Here is a 25,039-nt window from a genome sequence, read left to right as displayed (position 1 = left end):
ACATTTTTTGCTTCATTCGGCCTACGCATCTCAGGTGAATCGTACGCCTTTTTTATCTGTACGTTTCATGGGGTGGGCATGGATAGATGCATGCATGCATGCACATATACATACATATGCACATACAAGTACAAATATACATATATATACATACACATACGCGCACGCATAAACATATGCTATATATATGTACACCTTCTGTTTAAGGCAAAAATGTTCCAAGTACGAACTAAGAAAAAGCTAACTCTTCTATGGTTCGTTCGTTCATGTCTTCGGGGACCATTTTCTTTTTCTTTTTCCTTTTAGCGTATTTAGAGGACATAATAAGGGCACTACCCACACATATGTATGTAAATACAGATATGTATGTAAATACAGATATGTATGTAAATACAGATATATATGTAAATACACATAACATTTGTATGACCATATTAATCCTTGAGCCAACTTATAGTGCGTCGTAAGGAAAGCAATGGTAATACCGCAAGGGGGGGTTAAAAAAAAAGGCATATATTGGATGGTGCGCATATTAATAAGCACGAATCTGTTTAATATAGATCAACAGTTAAGTATGCATACCTACATAGATAGACATAGACTCGACAATGACAAAGGTAGACACATAGCCTATTGTGTTAACTTCGAAAAAAAAAAAAAAAAATACACATATATATATATATATATATATATATATATATATATATATATATATATATATATATATATATATATATATATGTATGTATCTATGTATGTATGCAAATCACCACATAGTACATAGACACAACATCAAATGCAAAACAACTCAAAATTGTTTAAACTCGAAAAAACTTCTACATAATAAACCCTCATTTCTCAAGCGTTAGCTACCACTCATTTATATTCAAAACAGGAAAGAAGAAAAAAAGAAGCATCGCTTGATGCATCGCTTGATGCATCGCCTTATTCATCGCTTAGCGCATTGATTAAAAGTTATAAGCATAAAGTATTGTTAATGATATCGGCACACTGCTGGGCTTCATCTATATATACTGTATGTGAAGAATGTTCTAAAATAAAATGCTGAGAAGAAGGGAAAAAAGAATTTATAATATGGTCATATTGGGGTATTGTAAAAGCTAAGTCTGATTTCTTTCCTATAATAAAACTACAAGGATTAGTATATGTATATTTATCTGAACAAAGAGGGAAAGACATAAGATGTGATAATTCATTATATATAGTTTGTACATTTATTTTCCATGTTAATTTATTTTTGTCTTTATTATCACTTAATGACATACATAAAAATTGAGCGAAAGTGTCTGAAATAGTTGGTACCATTTCTTTTAAATAATATAAAAATTCATTCTTATTTTTGGGTTTTTTATTCATTTTTATATCATACAGAATAGTAGTCATTTGTGTAACATTATATGGTAATTTTACTTGTATTATATTATTACTATTGTTATAATTAAAAGGTAATATATCCATTATTACTAAATGAGAAAATAAAGTACTATTCTTAAGAGCACAATACATAGATAATTTTCCACCTAAACTAAAACCAACTAAACAACATTTTCTTATTTTAAGTCGTTGTAAAATATTTAGAATATCTATTTCCATATCCTCATATTTCATTGTATCTGTATGTTTAGAATTACCATGATTTCGTAAATCTAAACTTATTATTTTATTTGATTTTAGCATCTTACTAAAAAAGAAGAAATTTTTCTTACTTCCATAACACCCATGAATTAACACAATGGGCACATGACTTGTCCCTTCTTTATAAATACTACTGTTATCATGAATAGTAAATGATATACCCTCAACTGTATGATCAATCTCTTTTCCATCTCTACTTATTGCAAAGGAGCAAAATAATTTATTTCCTCTTGCTGTGTTATTATTACTAAATGCGCTACATGCTCTCTTTTCCAATTTTTCCTTTTGAACTTTATTAATACTACTTAACTCGTCATATAAATTGCTATTTACTACCTTTACACTTTTATTTAAATTAAAAAACAATTTCCTCATTGACCTCGTTGTACTATTCGACTTAGCTGTTATGCAGTGACTTCCTCTTATTTTTTTTCCCTCAAAAAAAAAAAGCAGCTACACACGTTGACAAGCGAAGAAATTACGAAAACTATAACTGTTAAAAGGGGCATCTTTTACTTTACTGTTTACTTAATTGGCTTAATATTTGTGAAATATTTACATGTTACAACTTTACTGTGATATGTATTGCTTTATTGCCCTTTGTTTTTGCTTTATTTTGCTTTGTTTTGCTTTATTTTGCATTATTTTGCTTTATTTTGCTTTGTTTTGCTTTGTTTTGCTTTATTTTGCTTTATTTTGCTTTAAATTGTTATATTTCCTTTTTTGCTCTATATTGAGTTTTTCTTTTTCCTCTTTTATCACATATTGCCTCATATACCCATCCTGAAAAACTCTTTATTCACACACGGTAATATTTTTTTTTTTTTTTTTTTTTTTTTTTTGCACCTTTAAGATCCATATGCTCAAATTATGGTACCATTTTCATGCGCTCTTCCTCACCTTGAAATTTTCGTAAATATTATCTTTTTTTTTAAAAGAGCTAAACTTTTTTTATAAATAAATTACATCAATCATAATTAAAATTACAGCTTTTTTTTTTTTTTTTTTTTTATTATCATTATTGTTGCTATTATTGTTGCTATTATTATTGCTATTATTGTTGCTATTATTATTGCTATTATTGTTGCTATTATTATTGCTATTATTATTGCTATTATTGTTGCTATTATTATTGCTATTATTGTTGCTATTATTATTGCTATTATTGCAGGTACAGAATTGCAAAGCGGTGGATCGCTTACTTAGTTTTGTAAAAAAGGGCATTTTGAAGGAGCGCCCATTCAAACTGTTACACATTTACACACACAATAACCCCTACATAAACACGCCAAATAACAACTATATTACGCGGTAAAAGGACCAAATAAAATGAGCAGAATAACAAAACGTATAGGTATTTTAAAAAAAAAAAGAACAAAACTCATAAACGAGTAATACGTGCAAAAAGGAAAATAGTATTTTTAAAAAGGATATACATTACATGAGTAACATCTTATGGGATATCAATTTGTCTATTCACAAAAACAGATGAATAAAAACTTCTTAGAATTAACATAAATTAAAATGTACACACACAATCAAGTGTATTATGTGAGTATACACATATATATAATGTGAAGCTAAAAAAAAAATTTCTACCCCCCCCCCCCTCTTTCCTCATTTTTACTTCGTTCATTTGTCTAAAAATTGCATTTGCTTTGTAATATCATGGGGTATATATCCTACATTTCACGAACGTAATATGGTTGAATGAAAAATAGAACAACGTTTTTGTAAATAACCTGCAAAAATGTTTTGTCCATATACATATATATACATATATGTGCATTCTCCGCGAACTTGTCAGTACTTCCTGATAGCGCAAAGTATCCTATTATTCTTACCATTTGAATCCACCCCTTTTACTTCTTTTTCATCCACATCAATAAAACTATATTTCCCATTGGAATTTATTTCCAAAACATCTGGTGGGCCTTCACCTACTAGACATAAAAAATTTTTTTCTTTTATTTTGTGTAATCCTCTTTGCATATTCTGAATTCTGTCAATGTACAAATTTTCTTTTTCCTTACTTTCAGTATCTTCATTTTCCTCATTATCTGTGCTCAACTGATACATCATACTCCTAAATTTTTCTTCAAAGTCATGAAGTGAAATTTTTCTTTTTATACTATTATCACTTTTATAATCTTCAACATCATATTCGTAATCGCAATTGTAATTATAATAATCATCACCCATATTTTCTTTTCCATATATTTGTTCAACCCTTTTTTCGTAATTATCTTTGCAAGATATTATATTGTCAAGGTGTATATTATCCCTCATCAATCCATCACTTAACTTCATATTATTCTTTTTTTTAAATGAACTGTTCAGGATATTTTCATCTTTTTGATACCCCTCTTTTTTGCTATTATCCAGAATGTTGATCAAATTTTCTGAACACTCTGATTTCAGCTCAATTTGTTCATAAAAATTAATTTTTTTTTTTTTTTTTTTTCCTTCATTTAATTTTTCCTCATTCGATTGATTCTCCCTTTGAGCTATTTTTTTATTTTCATATAACAAAGGAGGATTAATGAAATTATCTTCATGCAAATTCTTTTTGTCTATAAAATTTAATTTATACGAGTTGGAAAATGATGACACTCTATTGAGGAAAAGTTCAGTATTATTCTTTTTGCTTTCCTTCGTCTCTGTATAATCAAATATCAAATTATTTTTATTTATATTTTTTTCTTTGTATTTGTAACTTTCGATACCATTATCTTCAATATTGCCATTTAATGTGTCTTCATCTGATGTGTTTCTTGTAGACTGCCTCTTAAAAAAAAATTTTTCCATTAAAGAATCGTCCAAATAACACACTTCACCATTTTTTTCTACACATTGTAAGTAGTCCTCAAAATCAGTACTTTCATCATTATTCAAGAAATTATCAGGAGTACTTTTTTTTAATTTTTTTAATTCTTTATAATACAAATAATTGTATACTTCCTTCGGGTGAGGTAAGTGACTACGCACACTTGGGTTGTCTTGCTCGAAGTTAAAATATGCATCATGCAAGTTGTATCTCCCATTTTGTTTATCCAATAATAAATGATTTTTCCCGTGTGCAAATTCTACTTTTTCCTTTTTTTCAAGATTATTGTTATTAGGAAAGATTCTTCTTGTATCTCTATTACAGATACTGCTGACATGGCTAACTACTTTGTTTTTTTCTTCCACTCCTTTTTCAGCATATTTACTATTTTCATCACATTCATCATTTTCCTTATAGTAATTGGCTTTACCCCCATTAAATTTCTCTACTGCATTTTCCTTTTCCATTCTGTCCTTTTTCCATTCTTCGTTAATTCGGTCCCTATCAAGTATCACTAAATTGTTACTCTGTTCACTCGTACATGTAAAACTTTTACTACTTCTTCCTTTTGCAAATAAATTGTTTGCATCCTTTTTTTGAATCTTTGTGAAACTATATTTAAGAATTGCATATGCGTGAATTCTTAAAATATCCATTAATTTTACTAAACCTAATGTTAGATCCCTCTTTTCAACTGTGCTCACATTTGACTGATTAGAGTTCATATGACATACATATTGTACTAATTTATTATTAGGAAAAATTTGCTCCTGATTTGTTAATTCTAAAATTTTATTCATAAACATTTTAAAAATACATTTCATCTTCCTTTTTATCAGTGCAACCACAGTTGACGTAAAAAAATTTTTATTTTTTTCATATATATTATCTATTTTTATGAACAAACTATTTATAAATAACTTATCAAAAGAGTTTTTGTGAATATAAGACCTTATTAAATTGTTCTTAAATTTATCCCTTCGTCTAAGTAATTCTGTGAACACAAATTTTTTACTTTTATTTATTACTTTACTTAATGCACAACATAAATATATACATGAATATCCTAGACGAAGGGCTTTACATATAGCTATTTCATAATTGCTAAAATTTGTATTAAAATTATCATTTTCTTCTATTATTCTCTTCTCTATATTTTTCATATATCTTTTTAATTTCCCATTCTCCAAAACAAGCTCCGATATCTTTTTGTTATAATCTTTTATTTTTTTGTGCGTATCAAAAGCCGGGAATTTTGTATATATGTACTTGTTCGCACTCTCTACTTTATTCTTGTCTATTATGTGATTTTTTTCATTAACTCCCTCCATTTGGTTGGAATAAGGCTCTTTATTTTCCTCTACCCCCTTTGTAAGTATGTATGTGTGCGCATATATACATATATGTACATATATACACATATATACATATATGTACATATATACATATATATGCATATATACATATATATACATATATATATATATATTTTTTTTTTTTTTTTTTTTTTTTTTTACTTTTGCATTTCCATCAACCACACTACGCTTTGATCGACACCTGTTTAAATTGCGCTCACCTTTTAATTTTGTGTTATTTATTTGCTAATTACGCTCTGATACAATGGACATAAATGTATATATTTTTGCATATATGATGTGTGTTTTAAATAGTTTAAAATGCTAAACTATATTATTAAATGTTTGATTGAATATTTCCATTTTCACAATATCGAATGTAAATGTATGAATATAATTAAAAATAATATTAATATAAAAAAAAAAAATAATAATAAAATAACAAATTCGTTGGCAAAGAAATTGATAAATATACATACACAAAATGTCACTTCAGGAATGTGCATAAAAAAAGTTCGCAACCATAAATGTGCACATGATAAAATATGACATTAAACAGGTAGTATATATACACTTGTACTTATATATATATATACACTTGTACTTATATATATACACTTGTACATATATATACACACTTGTACATATATATACACTTGTACATATATATACACACTTGTACATATATGTAGGTCACATAAATTATACAAAAGAGCTGCGCTGCTTTCTCCTCAAAGAAGTGTAAATGGATAATTACATTAAAAAAAAAAATATATATACCAATAAGACAGTTGTAAAGAAGTGATATACAAATGTTACATCAAAAAAAGCAATGAAAAAAAAAAATATATATATGTGAACATTTTCCCAGGTGCTACAATAAAAATGATGCACTTAAGACAAAATGTTATTAAAAAAAAAAAAAAAAAAAAAAAAAGGTTACATATATAATGTAATTTATATTTATATATAAAAACTAATTGAAAATAAAAGGATTCAATATGTATTCCCTTAATGACGTAATTATAAATTACGTTTGAAAAAAAAATTAAGTTTAAAAAATTCGGGAAATTTAAAGTTTTAACAAAAAAAAAAAAAAAAAAAAAAAAAAAGGAAAATATAGAGAATATTATATTCATATTTAATTCTGCATTTGTTCTTGAAAAAGACATCGAAAAAAAAGAGGATAAACATGAAAAAATCAGTTGATATGTTAAGTAAAATTAGTGGGTTGTTAAAATATTTATTAACATAATTAAAACACAAGGAAGGAACAAGCAGTTCTGTAATCATTGTCAATTTATAAAATTGTTAGTGAGGAAAGTATTAAGCCCTTATACGTGCCTCCACATAAAAGTTAATGAAGAAAAAACTGGCGCCATCACTAAAAAAGCAAAAAATAAAATAAGTATAAATAAAATAAGTATAAATAAAATAAGTATAAATAAAATAAGTATAAATAAAATAAATATAAATAAAATAAATATAAATAAAATAAAATATAATGTAATAAAAATAATGTACGAAAAAGTTCAAAAAAAAAAAAAAGAAATTAAGTAAAATTTAGAAAAAATTAAGTAAAATTTAGAAAAAATTAAGTAAAATTCAGAAAAAATTAAGTAAAATTCAGAAAAAATTAAGTAAAATTTAGAAAAAATTAAGAAAAATTTAGAAAAAATTAAGAAAAATTTAGAAAAAATTAAGAAAAATTTAGAAAAAATTAAGAAAAATTTAGAAAAAATTAAGAAAAAGTCTTGAGCAATTGAGGATTTTTATATGTGCAATGATTATAATCTGTGATTTAATTTTCATAAGCATTTCACACTACTTAACGCAGAGACTCTCATATCTTATTATATATTCTTTTAATTTTGTGTGAAAGAGAAAAGCGAACATTTTATATCACAAGCAATATCTATCCTGTGTATTATTTTACGCACATGTAATAATAAGGCGCATGTAAAAGCAGAAGCTTAGCAAAAAAACAGTTCCTTTTGTTTTCCCTTTTTTTTTGCTTTTTGTTTCGCTTTTTTTATTTTTTTTTTTATTTTTTTTTTTTTGTTTTTTACCCACATGGGTTTCACATGTTTATATTTACAGAACGGCAGACAGGTTTTAACAACTTTTTTCCTGTTTTTTACGTAACATAATAAATGAGTATATATATATATGTGCATATATGTATGTCTATGTGTACGCATATATGTACGCATATATGTACGCATATATGTACGCATATATGTACGCATATATGTACGCATGTATGTATGCATGTATGTATGCATGTTTTTACATGTTTAATACTGCGGTAAAATTTGCACATAAATGAACACCCCCCCTCTCTTAAAATTTTTTTGTTATATGCATATACATGCATACATAGATATATTGGTGAAAGATTGAAATTTCTTTACTTACATTTCAGTGAAAAAATAAGAAAAAAAAAAAAAAAAATAGTTGTTATTCAATGTACCAAACTGCAGTAATGTTTTTATTTCATTTTGGCTACCTGTGTTAAGAGAAAGTTAACAAAAAAAAAAAAAAAAAATTATGTACATAAAAATAAAATAGTTATCACTTCAAATTTTAAGTTACTGTTCAGTACAAAGAGATATAATTTTGTATATAATCAAAAATTTATGTTTTATTCATCCTTTTAAAATTTTCTGTTTATAATTTCTCACACACTACCCGCAAGTTCAGTGAAAATGGTCTTAGCTGCTACTTGTCTGACTTTTTACCAAATGGCAGAAACCACAGCTCCACTGAAAACTTGTACAATTACAAATTACATGTACACGTTTACGTACGTATATACCTATTCACAAAAATTCTTATGATCGTATATACATATGCATATATATATATATATATATATAATATATAATATATATATATACATTCATTTATGTACACACATACATTCATACATTATTTCTGAAAGGAACGACGTTTAACATAGAAAAAATTTTCATGTGGAAAATATTTATTCTATATATAACGTTTTAAGCCTGTAAACCAAGTCGAATTTTACAATTTCATTTTATACGTAAACATAATGCATGCGTTTTAATAACGAATTAATGATTCAAAATTTAAAAAAAAAAATAAAAAATAAAATATTATGGTTCACCTCTAAAATGTATTACTAAAAAATGGGAAAAGCTCATTCTGTTTTGCGCCAAATTCGGCTTCTTTGTTTTTACCCCATATGTAATTAAAAAAAGGCAAATAGGAGCGGCGCAAATTATAGCACAGGTATGCATATATATATATACACACAAATAATGGGCAATGTGTAAAATGAAAGAACAAGCCCCCCAACTGGTGTTATCGTTTGTCAAAGACAAATTTAGCACGGTTTATTTTTTTAACAGACTGCTTTATCTGTGCTGTTCATATGGGCGACTGCCCATGTGTACATATGTTTATATATGAAAGTATTAGCACTTATATATATATATATATATATATATATATATATATATATATGTACACGCAACGCATTCCCCCCTTTATTGTTGTGATTTATTATCCAAATATGGTTGGAACTTTTTTTTCTTTTTCTTTTTCTTTTTCTTTTCCTTTCGCTTTTCCCTTTTCTCTTTTCCTTTTCCTTTTCTCTTTTCCTTTTCCTTTTCCCTTTTCTCTTTTCCTTCCCCTTCCCCTTCCCCTTTCCTTTCAATATTTTAAGAGTACTGATAATCCGGCGCCGCAATGTACGCTTTGGACTTTTTGTGTCTCCTATTTTCAATATAATTATAACCATAATTTAGTTTATGTTCATCCCATTTACATTGCATATATTCATTAAACCATTTGACGCATTTTTGATTACTGATATCTGGGTTCATATGAAATGAATGAGTTAATAAACATTTATATTCTTCTATTGCTAAATATTTACAAGCATCATTTGGATTATCTACATTTATTCTTTCTATATATAAATTTAATTTATTTCTAATATCATTTTCTGTATTTAAAGCATACATATCTTTATTTACTATAACATTATTATCCGTACTTTTAAAATTATATAATCCATGATTATGTGCTAATAATATTTCCCATTCTGATGAGAAATGCTTTTTTCTATTGGGGGTTTTATATCCCTCTTCTGGATATAGGTCAGTGGATATATTACTATAATTTATATTTATACGGTCATCTGATTTATTTACTTTATTTTTTTCAAATATAACATGTTTACTAACTGGAAATGGATAATCAAATGGCTGTTTCTTTTTATGGTCTTTTTCATCTTCTTCTTCATATACTTGTATACCTGTATATCTTTCGATACCTTTCTTTTCCACACCATATTTATATTTATTTAAATTTTCATTACTATCGATAAAAGGATTTATGGGTATCTTTTTTATTATGTCCAAAACTGCATCGTTATTATTTCCATTCGGTCCTTCAAAAGGACAGGGGGGGTTGTTCATGTTTTCCTTTTCCTCACAGCTGCTTGTTTGGAATTTTAAAAATGGGAAAATTTTCTTTCTCATTTCTTTCCAACTGTTACACAAAAAATTAAAAAAATGATAATACGGAAAAAAGTTAAATGGCAAAACAGCAGAACAGTACAACGGAAAAATGGAAAAATAACAAAATATTTTTTGCAGTGTTAATTTTACTTCCCTTCCTTAATTTTCATTAAATCTCAAGAAGAAGTAACATGTATATTGGAACACACATATAGGCGCCCAATTTAATTTTTTAATAAACAATTAAATTTATAACACAAGATATTCTAGGGGAGCGCGTAAGCATTACTATTATTTACTACAAACGCTACTACTATTACTTTTATTTTATTTTATTTTATTTTTTTTTTTTTATTTTATTTTATTTTATTATTTTATTTTTTTTTTTTTGTTCCATTACTCATTTAAATATATTTTTTTTGTTTATTTATCCCAACCTGTTTAGGCCATTTTTTGCTCATTTTTTTAAACTTGTGCCTGTATTTTTTATATATCTACGCTGCCAACTATTTCTTGCCCTTTTTTTTTTTTTTTCTTTAAATACATCCGTATATATTCGTGCATGCCCATGCCCATCAACGCGGGTATTCCCTATTTTCATCATTTTTTTCATACCTTTTTCTTTGTGCCTTTTTATTTTTTTTACAAAAAACTATAGCTCGATCTATTTTTATCGTAGCCATTATTTCCCTTCCCTTCATATAAAACTTTGCGGAGCATAAGTTAAAATGCTGCACGAAAATAAAAAAAAAAAATGGCGCTGTTCCGCCGCATAAACTAATTTTCTTTTCTCTTCTCATCTTTCCATTTCCCTTTCCATTTCCCTTTCCATTTCCCTTTCCATTTCCCTTTCTATTTCCCTTCCCTTTCCATTTCCCTTTCTTTTTTTTTCTCTTTTCCTAATATTTAGGTTTACTTTTTCATTATAGTAATGTAGTGCTCAAGTTAACAAATTTGCTTAATTAAATAATAGTGTTCTAATTTTTTGTTGTCTCATAATAAAAACGACGTGACTGTAAAATGAGTATGTTCTTTACATGTATATCCAAACAAATGAGCAAACTTTTTAAGTAAGTTTATAAACGCTTTATTTTTGAAACTTTTAAATCATACAGTTGTACGTAAATTACGTACTTAATTAAAAAAAAAAAAAAAATTTGTTTAGTCCGTAAACCTCATAATTAATTGCAATTACGTAAAAAGGGAAGGTAAAAGTCAACATTTTCTCATCAGCTTATATGTATATATACATTTTTTTTTTTTTTTTTTTTTTTTTTTTGAGGAAATACTTTTTTAAGCTTATTTCCATGTAAGTAAAAAAAAAAAAAATAAATAAAACATAGATCTAATAACAACGCTAGGCGTATATACTTCTTTTTGCTAAATATTTTTTTCCAATGGGTGTTGTCGTTGAATGTGAAAAAGAAGTGAACAAGATGAAAGGGGTAATAGGTAAAGATCCACAATACGAGTCGCAAAAAGGAGCGTTGAACGTTCCTGTAAACATAGCGGAAGACCTGCTTTACTGCGTTAGAACGAACGACATAGATGAAATAAAGAATATTTTGCAGAATGAAAATATAAATTCGATTAATAACATAAAGGACGAAAGTAACAACACCCTTGTCCATTTTGCATGTGCAAATAATAATATTGATATGATAAAGTTTTTGCTATATGAATGTGGAAGTAACTACAATGAATACAATAATAGCGGGAATAGCCCTTTACTGTGGGCAATTCAAAATAAACATTATGCAGCAGTACAGGAGTTACTACTTTTTGACTACTACTTAAATAAAGATAAATATTTATCCACTGAAAAAAGAAAGAATGAATTTTATGAAAATCTGATGAACAAGCATTTAATAAATCATCGCATTTTGAAGGAAAATTATAGGCTAAATGTGGAAACTAAAAAGAAAATACACTCCTTAAACGTGTTTAGCAGCATTTTTAATGAAAGGAATGGCACGAACACTCAAAAAGGGAAAGAAGTAGGAATAGATGCAGGAGCAGAATCAGGAGTAGGCGTCGACGTGGGAGCAGCGGAATGGTACAGTGAACAACAGAGAGAACAACTCTGTTTATACAAAGAGAGGAATAAGATAGATTTATTGACAAAAAATGCCTTCGACAAACATATATTATCAGAAGCCTTTAATGCGCAGGATGAAAATATATTACAACTAATTTTGAATCATCCCATATCTAGCGTTCTAGATAACCCACAGAGTTACGACCTGAAGGAAGAGGTTGATTCTTGTATGAATAAAAATGAAAAGAGAGAAACAGATAATTTAAATTATACAAAAAATGAATCATCAATTAGTACATCATTATTCGAGGATAATCAAACGCAGATACATGATAGTAACGACGATGAATATTTGTACAAACGAATGAATGGAAAGGATAACACATTATCTAATGTGTGTGTATCTACATACGGTATAAACAAAACAAAAGTAATGGAAAAGGAGATTAAAAATAGTATATTATATAACGGATTTACAACAAAACATGAGGAGGCAAAAATTGTTCAGGAATATATATACGAATTACAAATCAACGAAAAAATAAAACTTAATAACAAGAATATTATAATAAAGATAAGAGAAATAGGACTTAATTATTATGGAGATTTATTAAATAGCCCTATTGCCAGTAGTGATATTACAGGCATTAACATATGGGAATGCTCTATTATAACAAGCAAATGGTTATATGACTTATATGAAGAAAATAATTTGTTTGCTAATAAAAACATTTTAGAAGTTGGAGCAGGCTGTGGATTAGTAAGCATTTCGTTGTTCATCTATGCGGGCCTTAAGAATGTTCGCGGCGTATATAGCAAAGCCAACACTGACAGTTCTAGCATAAGCGCTGATAGAAACGCCAGTATTGACAGTAGCAGTCCCAACAAATTACTTATTAGCGATGTTAACGACTTTACGCTACGTAACATTTCATACAATGTAGATATAAATGCTCCTCTACTTAATGAAGTTGACCCAAACTGGAAAAGCAAGATAAAAGTTTGTAATATAGACTGGACTAATGAAGATACATATGTTAGAGAAAATAATAAAATTCTAATGTATGACTTTATTATTGGCAGTGATTTAATATATGATAAGACGATGGTACCATCACTTGTTTATTTATTAAATAAAACTTTAAAAAAACAAGGAATATTTTTCTATGTATGTAAAAAAAATAGAGATGGCATTAAGTCATTTTTAGACGAATTACAAAATAATAATTTTAAACTTAATTTTTTTACACCTCCTAATTCTTATTTTACTAACCCCTTTCTTAACTTGAACCAAAATTTATTCGAAGCCAAATTTACGGAGTTTGAAGACTCTCATGAATTTATCATGATGAGGTGCGAGCGGTTGTGATATGGGATTCATCCGATGTATATACATACACATATATACACATATATACACATATATACACATATATACACATATATACACATATAAATGTACATTTATAAATCTGTGTGTACAGTTTAGAACTCCATTTTGTGTATCATTTGGGAAGTGCTTTAACCTTCATTTTATATTCATTATTATTACATCGTCGTTTTTATGCATCCCTCTGTAATTATTATTATCACATCATGTAATCCAGTGAATGTTTCGCATTTTGCTGACACGAATCAGTTTATTACATGCGACCTCTGATCTTTCTATTGTTCATATGTTTACACACGGTTACACGATGGAACTGTACATGCGTATTATTAAATTGGTGCACCCCATTTCTTTGTTTTTTTACCATATGGCATAACATACTGCATAACTTACTGTATAGCATACCATATAACACATTTTTTGATGTATTTTTTGGTGTGTTTTTGTATTTTTTTATTTTTTATTTTTTCCCCTTTTTTATCTCATCATGGCATATTAAAAATAACTCATACAAACATTCTTTTAAAAGGAAAACAATTTTTACACCAAAAATGTATCGAAGAACTCATAAAAAAATATGGAAAATTTAAATTTATTTTTAATTTAGTACACATGTACTTTTTTTAAATGAAATGATTATATAAAATAAGTTTTTCTTGAATATTTTTACGTTTTCCAAAACAGTTATAATACTTTTTTGTTTTTCCTTTTTGTTTTTCCTTTTTGTTTTTCCTTTTTGTTTTTCCTTTTTGTTTTTCCTTTTTGTTTTTCCTTTTTGTTTTTCCTTTTTGTTTTTCCTTTTTTTTTCCTTTTTTTTTTTTCCTTTTTGTTTTTCCTTTTTTCCGTTTTTTACTCTTTCTTAAATTTATATTTTTTTTGGAAAAAATCTTCAACGGAACATAGCTCCATATGTTTTATATATTTTTCTCAAACCTACAATCCAAGTTCATTTATAAAATGTAGAAGCGTATGCAGTGGAAATGTCAACTCATCAGCTAAACCCTCAACAATTTCAGTATTTGGAAAAATACATTTTTTTTTTTAAATAAATATATACAAAAAATGTAAATATAAAATATGCAAATGTAAAATATGCAAATGTAAAATATGCAAATATAAAATATGCAAATGTAAAATATGCAAATGTAAAATATGCAAATGTAAAATATGTAAATATAAAATATGTAAATGTAAAATATGTAAATATAAAATTTGTAAATATAAAATGTAAATATTTTTTATATATAAAAAAATATAAAAAGAATTATACTGCAAAATATACAAATAAAATTATATCATATTGCATTATAACATAATGAAATAATAAACATTACTTATATCGTAACAAGTAGAAACAATGTTTTAAGCGCCTTTATGTGCGCAGGAGGTTAAAGTGTACGCACCTATACAAAAAAAAAAAAAATATATATATATATATGCTTATATACACTTACTTATATTCCTATTCAAACATCTACGCATACATACGTACACGGGGTAATGTATCGAACGCCCTTTTATTACAGTATACCATGCAGTGCCTTATGTGAAAAATATATGTAAAAAGCAAAAAAAATTATCTTTTTATTGCTCTCTTACATAATAATATGTAGAGAAGAAAAGATATAGCTTAATTTCACATCGTAAGTACCACAGCAGTAAAAAAAAAAAAATTATTCTTCGTTGTGAGATTACTGTTTCTCTTTTATGTAAAAAAAATAGTGTTAAGCCGGTTCTACCCAAAAAATGAAAAAAAAAAAAAAATTAACGTACTAGTTTAGTAAAACTGCTTAAATTAAAGAGAATATTGTACTTATCGGCCTTAAGTTATTTGATGAAGTTCGAAAGTTTAATATATATATATATATATACATATGTATGTATACAAAAATATGTACATGCATAAAATTAATACTATTCAATAAAAATATATGTATATATATGGTACCATTTATTATAAGTGCTGTCATTATATATATCGCCTCTAGTTTCTTTTAAAGTTATTCAAAATTCCAACTGGATTAATCCTAAATTAGCAGTTAAGGTAAATTATTCGAAGAGCTTTCGCAAAGCTTGGGAACGCTAAAAAAAAATACATATGTATATACATACGTACGTAAATTTATATACATACGTACGTACATTTATATACATACGTACGTACATTTATATGTATATATACTTATACGCATATAACTTTTTAATTAATCTTGCACAGAAACTAAATTTACGTACGCTTACAAATATAACACATAACACTTTACTCTGATATTGACAAGATGGATAAAGGAAAGAATAAAAAACAGAATGCAATTCAAAAGAAAAAAAAAGTAGCTAAAAAAGTAGTGAAAAAAGCAATAAGGAAGAAGAACACTCCTAAAAAAAAACTCCAGGCAGTTCGATTATATGAAAAGGGAGTTATCTTAGGATATAAAAGGTAATGCGAAAGGAAGGAAAATTAAAAAAAATTGACAAAAAAATAGAGAAAAAAGGACAAAAAAATAGGGGGAAAATGACAAAAAACCCTTTTCAAAAACATGGCATTCTAGCGTTCAAACAAGTGTATATTAAGTTAATCGGAAAAAGCTGTCCTCTCATTTTTATTATGAAAGCACAGGCTTTTGCATTGCTCCTCAAAAGATCTGAACATGCGCAATGTGTAGGACATATTAACAACAGTTAATTAAACGTAGAAGCCATTATTTCAAAAATAAAGTTTCATAAAAGAAATTATGATATAACTAGTTTTATGAATTAAAAGACGATAAAAAGGAAAAAGAGGAGGAAGAACAAAAAGAAAACATATCAAAAGAAAGCGAAAGTGAAATTATTTATCAATACACTACCGTACATACATTATATGCGCAATTTTTTTTTTTTTTTTTTTTTGTTAACCATATTAGGTCACAAAGGAACCAACACCCCAATTTCACTTTAGTATCCATACGAAATGTTCATACAAAAAAGGATGCACAATTCTACGTGGGAAAGCGTATCGCGTATGTGTATAGGACGAACAAACATCACAATGGAGTGAAAATTAAAGTAAGAATGAAAAAAAATATTAAATAAAATAAAATTAAAAAAAAACAAACAAAATAAACTCACGAGTCAAACTACATGCGAAAGTAATATATATATATGTATACTAATTTTACTCTTTTTTTTTCTTTTTTTTTTTTTATTATATTTGTAGTGCATATGGGGAAAAGTTTGTAGAACGCATGGAAACAGTGGGGTAATACGAGCAAGGTTCAAAACCCATATCCCTCCCAAGGCATTTGGAGATAGAGTTAGAATACTCATGTACCCATCAAATATTTAATTGTACAGATAAAATGTTTACATAATTATATTTAATTTATATATTAATAGTTTCATGAATTGTGGTATATTATTTTACATGTAATTTAATTTAAACTGACGCTATTTCTTTTCTTTTTTCATTTTTTCATTACGTCATTTCTTATTTTTTTTCCATTCTTTTTTGCATTTTTTCTTTTTTTTTTTTTTATCATACGTAAAATTATTCTTAGCGCATGAACATATAAATATATTAAGAATAATAATTAAGAAAACTACTTTAAAATACCATTGCCTTTTCATGGGCTTAAAATAAGCTACCAGTTTTTACACATTCGAATAATAAATGTTCTGTGTACATATTATCAATATTTGTCTTAATTAAACATGTTAATAGACTAAATAATGACATATAAATTATTAAGCATATTTTATTAACAGGTTAAAAGATCTGCTCCGTGATATGGGAGAAAAAAAACAATAAAAAAAAATAATAAATGAATACAAATGAAAATATATATATACAAATAAATATATAGATACACAAAAAAATGTGTAAAAATACATAAAAATATATAAATACAAAGAAATATATAGATATACACAAAAATATGTAAATATACATAAAAATATATAAATACAAAGAAATATATAGATATACACAAAAATATGTAAAAATACATAAAAATATATAAATACAAAGAAATATATAGATATACACAAAAATATGTAAAAATACATAAAAATATATAAATACAAAGAAATATATAGATATACACAAAAATATGTAAAAATACATAAAAATATATAAATACAAAGAAATATATAGATATACACAAAAATATGTAAAAATACATAAAAATATATAAAAATATATAAAAATGTTTAAAAAGGGACAATAAACAACGAACAACGTATAATAACCCAAGTCTAGTGCACATGTGAATATAGTTGAATATCGTACATTTGTTTCCCTATTTTGCATTTTTTCCGTATATAAACAAATACATAGTAAAATAAAATCGGTATACGTGTAACATGTATGATATACGGTAAAAACAGTTATTGTCCCTCCTTCTAGCTCTTTTAAGGTGGAAAAAATATTTCTATACTCTTATGTTCATTTAAAATTCCTCCTTAAAATATATAATACCAAATATTTTCATGTTTTTTTTTATTTTTATTTAATTTTTATTTTTTCATTTTTAAATCGAAATGTAATTAGAGTGCCATTACTCCAACATTACAATCTGTTCAATCTGATATTCTTTGTTCGTATACTCCTTTTAAGTGATATAAGTGATTACAGTTATATACTTAAAATTATACGTTCATAAGAATATACATACATGTACATACTTGTATGAACATATGTATACATTTCCATAATTCGAAGTCGAATAACAGTTATACTTTTTAAAAAATAAAATGCGAAAAAGTTGAATTTTGTTAATTTTTACTGTTAAATAATAAAGCTCATTTATATTTTATGTTTATAACTAAAAGCTTTTAAAAAAAGAGGAACAAGAAAGAACAAAGAAGTCTGAAAAAAAAGAGCTAATATGTAAGAAATAACGACTCCTCATTTTCACAATGCTTACACGTGAATATATATATATATATATATATGTATATATACAATGTATGTATAAACATATGTTATATATTTATCATTCACTCATATGTTATCTGAAAAATAAAATAAACTATGTACAGTTTTTTTCCCTTTTTTTTTTTATTTTTTTTATTTAAAAAATATTTATAAATTTATTTTAAAAACTTTTTTACTGTTTTGTGTAATGTTTCATTATTAGTACTTCCCAGAATTCATTTTTCTTATTTTTCCGCCACTTCGATTTAAAAACTTCTAAAGCAGGAAAAGTAATATATATATATTTATATATTTGCATAATTTTTTTTTTTTCTTTGGCCGAATTAACTAACGTTATTTTAAATACAGTTCTTATATTTATTAGAAATTAACAATGAACTGCCCACCTGAACAAAAGTCAAATCTTAGTAAAGCACTTGTATGGGAACTGACCAAAAGGAACAATTGCTTTCTTAAAAAAATAAAAAGCGGAAAAAAAGGGTATTTCCTGTGTGACCCTCATAACATTAGTTGTAAAAACACACCATCCAGTAGTGGTATAAAAATTATGTATATTACTTACGTACACGCAGTTTTAATATAGGCAAACATTCCATTTATTTATATATACATATATATATATATGTTTTATTTTCCTTTTTTTTTTTTTTTTTTTTTTTCTTAGGCCTAGTAAAGAACGATGGTATGAATCTTAGATTTAAGAAAGGAAAAGTAGTTTTATGTGTTAAATCCACAGAAAAAAAGTACGAATGCAAAAGAAAAATATCATAATGCATAATGTACTGTTCATAGCTGTAAATGTAATTATTAATGTGAATGTGTTAAGAAACGTGAACTATTCAGAAGTATGAACTCTTCAGAAAAATGAACAGTTCAGAAATATAAACATTCTGTAAAACCTAATTTATATGTACATATTAATTTTTATATTCCTAATATATATATATTTCTTTTCCCATATTTTTTTACTTTTTGAAGTGTTGTTACAAGCAAGGAATACAAAGCAAGGAATTTTAAAAAAGCTGAAAAATTAATTGAAGATAATGGAAAACTAGAAAAAAATAAAAGTAAAAAGAGATTATTGAAAAAATACAAGCGTATGTCTAAATTATACAACTGCAGTAATAAAGCAAACAAGTGAACAAAGTAAAAATTATATATATACATATATATATATATATATAGATAGATATATAATATTATATTATATTTATATGACTTTTACGTGCCCCTTTGGATCCATATATTTATATACATTTATATGACAAAATTTAAATATATTTATATATGTAAGCATATTTACGCCCATTTACCTAGTTTTTTTAAGATAGATATTTTTAAGGTAAAAATGCTTTTGTTATTTATACCACGTAATATTTTTATTAAAAAAAAAAGGAGTTAAAATATATACATTAAGTAACCGCTATGATAATACTGTGTTTTTCTTTTCTTTTTTCTTGAAATATTTCCTTAGTTTTACGTGAAAGAACTGCAAAATATAAAAATAAATAAGCAAAAATACATAAATCAAAATGAAAACTTTTTTTAATCTTCTATTTTGAAGGGTAGCTTGCTAGAAAAACATAATAATATGAACAAATAAGAAAAAAAAAAGAATTAAAAATGGACGAAGTTAACATTTAATTATCTTATGATCTTTATTATTAAGAAAAAATATAATTGTGTAACATTTCAACAAACATAATTAAACAGCCTGTTCTTTAAATTTATTCTTGTGTTATCCCTTATTTTTTTTTTTTTTTTGTTGTTTTTTTCATTTGAACATAACATTTAATAGTAAAAAAAAAAAAAAAAAACAATATCTGTCTCCACTATAGAAGAAACAAAAAATGAAGCAAAAAAAAATTGGCTAAAAACATTTGCAATTATTTTCTTTTGTAACATTACATTTTTGCACAATTATACAATTGCTCATTATTCTAAGATTAATAATTATGCTTACATGAAAGTAAAAATTGCCTATTCGAATATATTTTAATAACCAGTTCATTTGGTGTTTCGTACAATTTACAAATTACAATTTCTATATTTTTCCCTCACCCCTGATACAAATGGAAATGCCTGACTGATGCATATTACAATTGTATGTATACATTTATCTATACATATATATTATATATATATGTAAGTATCTCATATAAACCTATTAAAAAAGTTTAAAATTTCTTATTGTATGTTCACATTTTAAATGGCACTGAGGCCAATTTGTATAAAAAATGCTACTGCTAACTTGTATATACGTATATATTATTATGTAAAGATACAAAAATGATGCTTTTTTTACATATTTCCATGTATTTCTTCTTTTTACTTTTTTTTTTGTTCTGTTATTATTTTTATTATTGATATTATTACTATTATTATGATTATTATTTCTTTCATTTTCATTTTTTTTTTTTTTTTTTTTTGTATAGTTCAATAATTCTTTCTTATTCGATGCATGTGTCGCCTTTGTAGTCAATTCATATGAATATCTGAGCTTATGGTAGTTCTCTTTAAAGAATTTTGGAATTTGATTTTATGAAATTATATATACTTGTTTGACAATTTTTTTGTTTATTCGTTTAAATAAATAAATATATATATATATACATACATGTTTGTTTGTATGTATGTATACATATACATATGTATATTTTTTTTTTAATTTTTTTTTGTAAACTAGTAACTCCAATTTTTTTATTTCTACTTTTTTAATATTATATTATAACGTCATAATTACTGAAATGCTTTTTTGTTTATTTTAATCTAAGGAAAAAACCTTTTGTTCTAGAGACGAAAAGAAGGAATATATTTAAGTACATATATATACATGTATGCATATTTACATGTATATATACATGTATGCATGTTTACATGTTTATATACATGTATACATTAATAATCTGTAAAAAAGCATATTAGTTAAAAATTCTTGCACGTTTGAAAAACGAATATTTTCAATATAAAATGAAAGATGAGGTAAGAGAAAAACGAACATTTTGCATTTTATGTGTGTTATGTTGGACCACTAACGTATGATTGTACATGTAGATATAGGGGAAAATATATGTGGATGGATATGTGGATATATATATGTTTCCATATGTAGATGGATATGCGTATAGATATGTATATAGATATGTTGATGCATATGTAGATGGATATGAACATAAATATGAGCATAAATATGAGCATAAATATGAGCATTAATATGAGCATAAATATGAGCATTAATATGAGCATTAATATGAGCATAAATATGAGCATAAATATGAGCATAAATATGAGCATAAATATGAGCATTAATATGAGCATAAATATGAGCATAAATATGAGCATAAATATGTCCATACATATGTCGATAAATGGGTGCATAAGTATATACACATATATGTTCATATGTATATACACGTATACATATGTAAAGATCATCCCAAATTGCGGTACACAATATTTATTTAAATGCACAGATAATGTGAATGCACATGCATGTATATCTGCGACTATGCACATTTCTGACTCTTGTTATCCATTGTGTCCCTCGTTTCGTACTATCCTTGCCCGCATTAATGCTAGTTTCTGATATGTAAAGAAATAGTGTTACATTTCCTCACATTATGTGTTTTACCGTTTGTCGCTGGTTCATGTAGCATGCTTCCACAGGCGTACCTCTCATATATTATTTTTTATTTTTTTTCCTTTCTCCCTCTTTCCCCTTACCACACTGCAGGTATGTCCTAATGAGTATTTCAGAAATTTGTGGGAGAATTTGCTAAAAACAGAACAGAACAATATTTGTGGATTGATCGAGTCAGTGGATTCAAATAAATTCCGAGAAGAAGTATGGATTAGAAAAGATGCAAAAAAAGAGAAGAATTTAGGTGGAGGCATTACCAGAATATTGGAAAATGGAAATGTATTTGAAAAGTGTGCCGTTAATTATTCTTGTGTATATGGTTCAATAGATAGAGAAGCAGCAAAACAAATGTGCGTTAATCAGTACAATAAGGAATATATTAATACGACAAAAATATGTCATTCGGATGATATAAATTCAATAATTACCAAAGTAATGAATTCCAATAATATTAGAAATATAAATGAAAAATATAAATACTACGCTTCAGGTATCTCTATAATTGCACACCCAGTTAATCCTAATGTGCCATCGATACATTCAAATTTTCGATTCTTTCAAATATTTATCAAGACGGGGAAAAAAAAAAAAAAAAATTTTAACAGCTCATCCCATAGAGATAGTAACAAAAATGGGAATATAAATAATATCTCAAATGGAAATACAAATAAAAATAATTATGTCAAAAGTAAAATTGATAGCAATTATAAAAGTTTAAAACATTGGTTTGGAGGTGGTTGTGACTTAAGCCCTTGTTATATTTTTCCTGAACTGTTCATAAATTTCCATCATTCATTTAAATTAGTATGTGATAAATATAATCATTTATTTTATAAATATTTTAAAATATGGTGTGATTTATATTTTCGAATTAAACATAGAAATATAAATAGAGGAATAGGAGGAATATTTTTTGATAATTTATTAGATAATAATATAAAAACAGGAAAAATTACAAAAACTGGGAGATTTATAAAAGATCATTGTTATAACAACAATAGTACAACTTGTAGTAGTACTAACAAAAAGCAGATAAACGGAAATAAAGATTGTAAATGTTATAGCTGTAATTCAATAATGGATAAGAGTTACCGTATGATTTATTTTTTTATTCAAGAATGTATTATAATTCTTCGTAAAACATACTTTTACATTTTATCACAGACAGTAAACTGTAAATATGATGACAATATGATTAACTGGCAAAGGGTCTGTAGGGGTAGATATGCTGAATTCAATTTAATATATGATAGAGGTACAAAGTTTGGATTACAACTTATTAATTTTAAAACGTATAGAAAGAAAAAAAAAAGAGAAAATGCAGAGGATTATTCATCCACTACTTATTTAAAAGATGAAATTTTCGATGAACAAAATTCAGATTATTTGTCAGATGAACATGAAAAAATTGACAATGTGTTTGCTTCCTTGCCATTAAAATGCGATTTTTTTTATAAATATAAAATTGTAAAATATTCAAGGGAATATGAAACATTGCAGATTTTAAAACATCCAAAAAAATGGGTTGAATACTGAGTAAGTTATCAAGTGGATATCGACGGTTAGACAACAAGTGTAGCGGCAGGAGTGCCCAGAGCAGTAGGAGTAATAAGATGAGCTTAAATTAAGAACACACTTAAATTTTATAATTATTTTTAAAAAATAAAAAAAAATAAAAAATATAGAGTTACCATTGAAAAAATTAGCAGAAGTTGTTTTGTGTATATAGAACATACAAAATAGGTCACGATGACGTTGCATTTTTTCGCTGCTTCATTTTTCAGTCATATTTTTTTAGAATGCCCATACGCAGATATGTATATGATTTGCAGTATTATTATGAGTGATGAGCATATTGTTTATGTCGCATCCGTACTAATGGATATTACATACGATAACGATAGACAGAAGAGCAAAGTAGCTATACTGGCAAAATTCAGGCGCATACAGATAATTTTTTTTTTTTTTTTTTGCTAAGCGGCAATTGAATTATTCGTGTAATATATGAGTCTGTCTATGCTACTTTTAATTATAAAACAAGTTGCTTCATGTGGTAAAAAAACGAGATAGCGCACACGTGCACATACACGCGTGTATACACCATACGGACAAACAACCTAATAGGCACTCTCTATTTTTTCTCAATTTTTTCTCTATTTTTATGTCAATATATTTTTTTAATAAATTTTTTAATTTGCTTTACCCGTTCCTTTTTTTTTTTTTTTTTTTTTTTTTTTGCATACTCTATATTTTGCCATAGTTTGCAATATTTTAACTTAATTTTTGGTTAGGTTTTTTTTCCCCTTTTTTTTTTTTTTTTCTTTTTTTTTTTTTTTTTTTTGCTTTATTAAATCGATACATATAAAAAACAATTATGTTTTAACGGTACTCATATGACTGTTAAGAGGGTTCTCCTTATGAATTAATTAATAAGCAAGAAAAAAAAAGACAACAAAAAAAAGAAATTTACACTTTGTATATTTATATATTGTTTGATTAATTTGGTAAAACGATTTTTGTTTGTATTTTTTAAAAAAATGTGTGTGACGAGAAGATTGAAATACATTCAAGATATATATTTATCTTTCATCCTTTCATTCAGGATGGCTCTCGTGTGTTTATGCAGTTTAGCATTTTACCACACCGTGAAAAATGTTTTTATCAATTTCTTGAATAAGTAGTTTGCTAATACTTAATTAAGAAAAATTACAAAAAAAAAAAGCAT

General features: G+C 26.0%; 7 protein-coding genes across 7 annotated transcripts; 4 read left to right on the top strand and 3 right to left on the bottom strand.

Moving 5' to 3' along the window:
* Positions 1 to 975: 975 nt before the first annotated feature.
* On the bottom strand, positions 976 to 2,031 carry PmUG01_09052100 (alpha/beta hydrolase, putative; the record flags this gene model as incomplete). The annotated part of the gene is made up of 1 exon (XM_029005230.1): positions 976 to 2,031. The coding sequence occupies one exon, from the start codon at positions 2,029 to 2,031 to the stop codon at positions 976 to 978; it is 1,056 nt and encodes a 351-aa protein (XP_028861841.1).
* Positions 2,032 to 3,459: 1,428 nt separating this feature from the next.
* On the bottom strand, positions 3,460 to 5,814 carry PmUG01_09052000 (conserved Plasmodium protein, unknown function; the record flags this gene model as incomplete). The annotated part of the gene is made up of 1 exon (XM_029005229.1): positions 3,460 to 5,814. The coding sequence occupies one exon, from the start codon at positions 5,812 to 5,814 to the stop codon at positions 3,460 to 3,462; it is 2,355 nt and encodes a 784-aa protein (XP_028861840.1).
* A 3,713-nt stretch (positions 5,815 to 9,527) lies between these two features.
* PmUG01_09051900 (conserved Plasmodium protein, unknown function) lies at positions 9,528 to 10,352 on the bottom strand (the record flags this gene model as incomplete). Its single annotated transcript, XM_029005228.1, has 1 exon — positions 9,528 to 10,352. The coding sequence occupies one exon, from the start codon at positions 10,350 to 10,352 to the stop codon at positions 9,528 to 9,530; it is 825 nt and encodes a 274-aa protein (XP_028861839.1).
* A 1,376-nt stretch (positions 10,353 to 11,728) lies between these two features.
* Positions 11,729 to 13,738, top strand: PmUG01_09051800 (methyltransferase, putative; the record flags this gene model as incomplete). The annotated part of the gene is made up of 1 exon (XM_029005227.1): positions 11,729 to 13,738. One exon carries the CDS (start codon positions 11,729 to 11,731, stop codon positions 13,736 to 13,738), a length of 2,010 nt encoding a protein of 669 aa, XP_028861838.1.
* A 2,300-nt stretch (positions 13,739 to 16,038) lies between these two features.
* Positions 16,039 to 17,084, top strand: PmUG01_09051700 (60S ribosomal protein L35ae, putative; the record flags this gene model as incomplete). Its single annotated transcript, XM_029005226.1, has 3 exons — positions 16,039 to 16,196; positions 16,663 to 16,804; positions 16,956 to 17,084. 3 exons carry the CDS (start codon positions 16,039 to 16,041, stop codon positions 17,082 to 17,084), a joined length of 429 nt encoding a protein of 142 aa, XP_028861837.1.
* A 1,963-nt stretch (positions 17,085 to 19,047) lies between these two features.
* On the top strand, positions 19,048 to 19,815 carry PmUG01_09051600 (60S ribosomal protein L28, putative; the record flags this gene model as incomplete). The annotated part of the gene is made up of 3 exons (XM_029005225.1): positions 19,048 to 19,210; positions 19,339 to 19,417; positions 19,653 to 19,815. The coding sequence occupies 3 exons, from the start codon at positions 19,048 to 19,050 to the stop codon at positions 19,813 to 19,815; spliced, it is 405 nt and encodes a 134-aa protein (XP_028861836.1).
* Positions 19,816 to 21,644: 1,829 nt separating this feature from the next.
* On the top strand, positions 21,645 to 23,850 carry CPO (coproporphyrinogen-III oxidase, putative; the record flags this gene model as incomplete). The annotated part of the gene is made up of 2 exons (XM_029005224.1): positions 21,645 to 21,656; positions 22,408 to 23,850. 2 exons carry the CDS (start codon positions 21,645 to 21,647, stop codon positions 23,848 to 23,850), a joined length of 1,455 nt encoding a protein of 484 aa, XP_028861835.1.
* Between the last annotated feature and the right edge of the window lie 1,189 nt (positions 23,851 to 25,039).

The sequence above is a fragment of the Plasmodium malariae genome, assembly GCF_900090045.1.
Source record: "Plasmodium malariae genome assembly, chromosome: 9".
NCBI lineage: Eukaryota > Apicomplexa > Aconoidasida > Haemosporida > Plasmodiidae > Plasmodium > Plasmodium malariae.
This window is presented reverse-complemented; position numbering and strand designations above follow the sequence as displayed.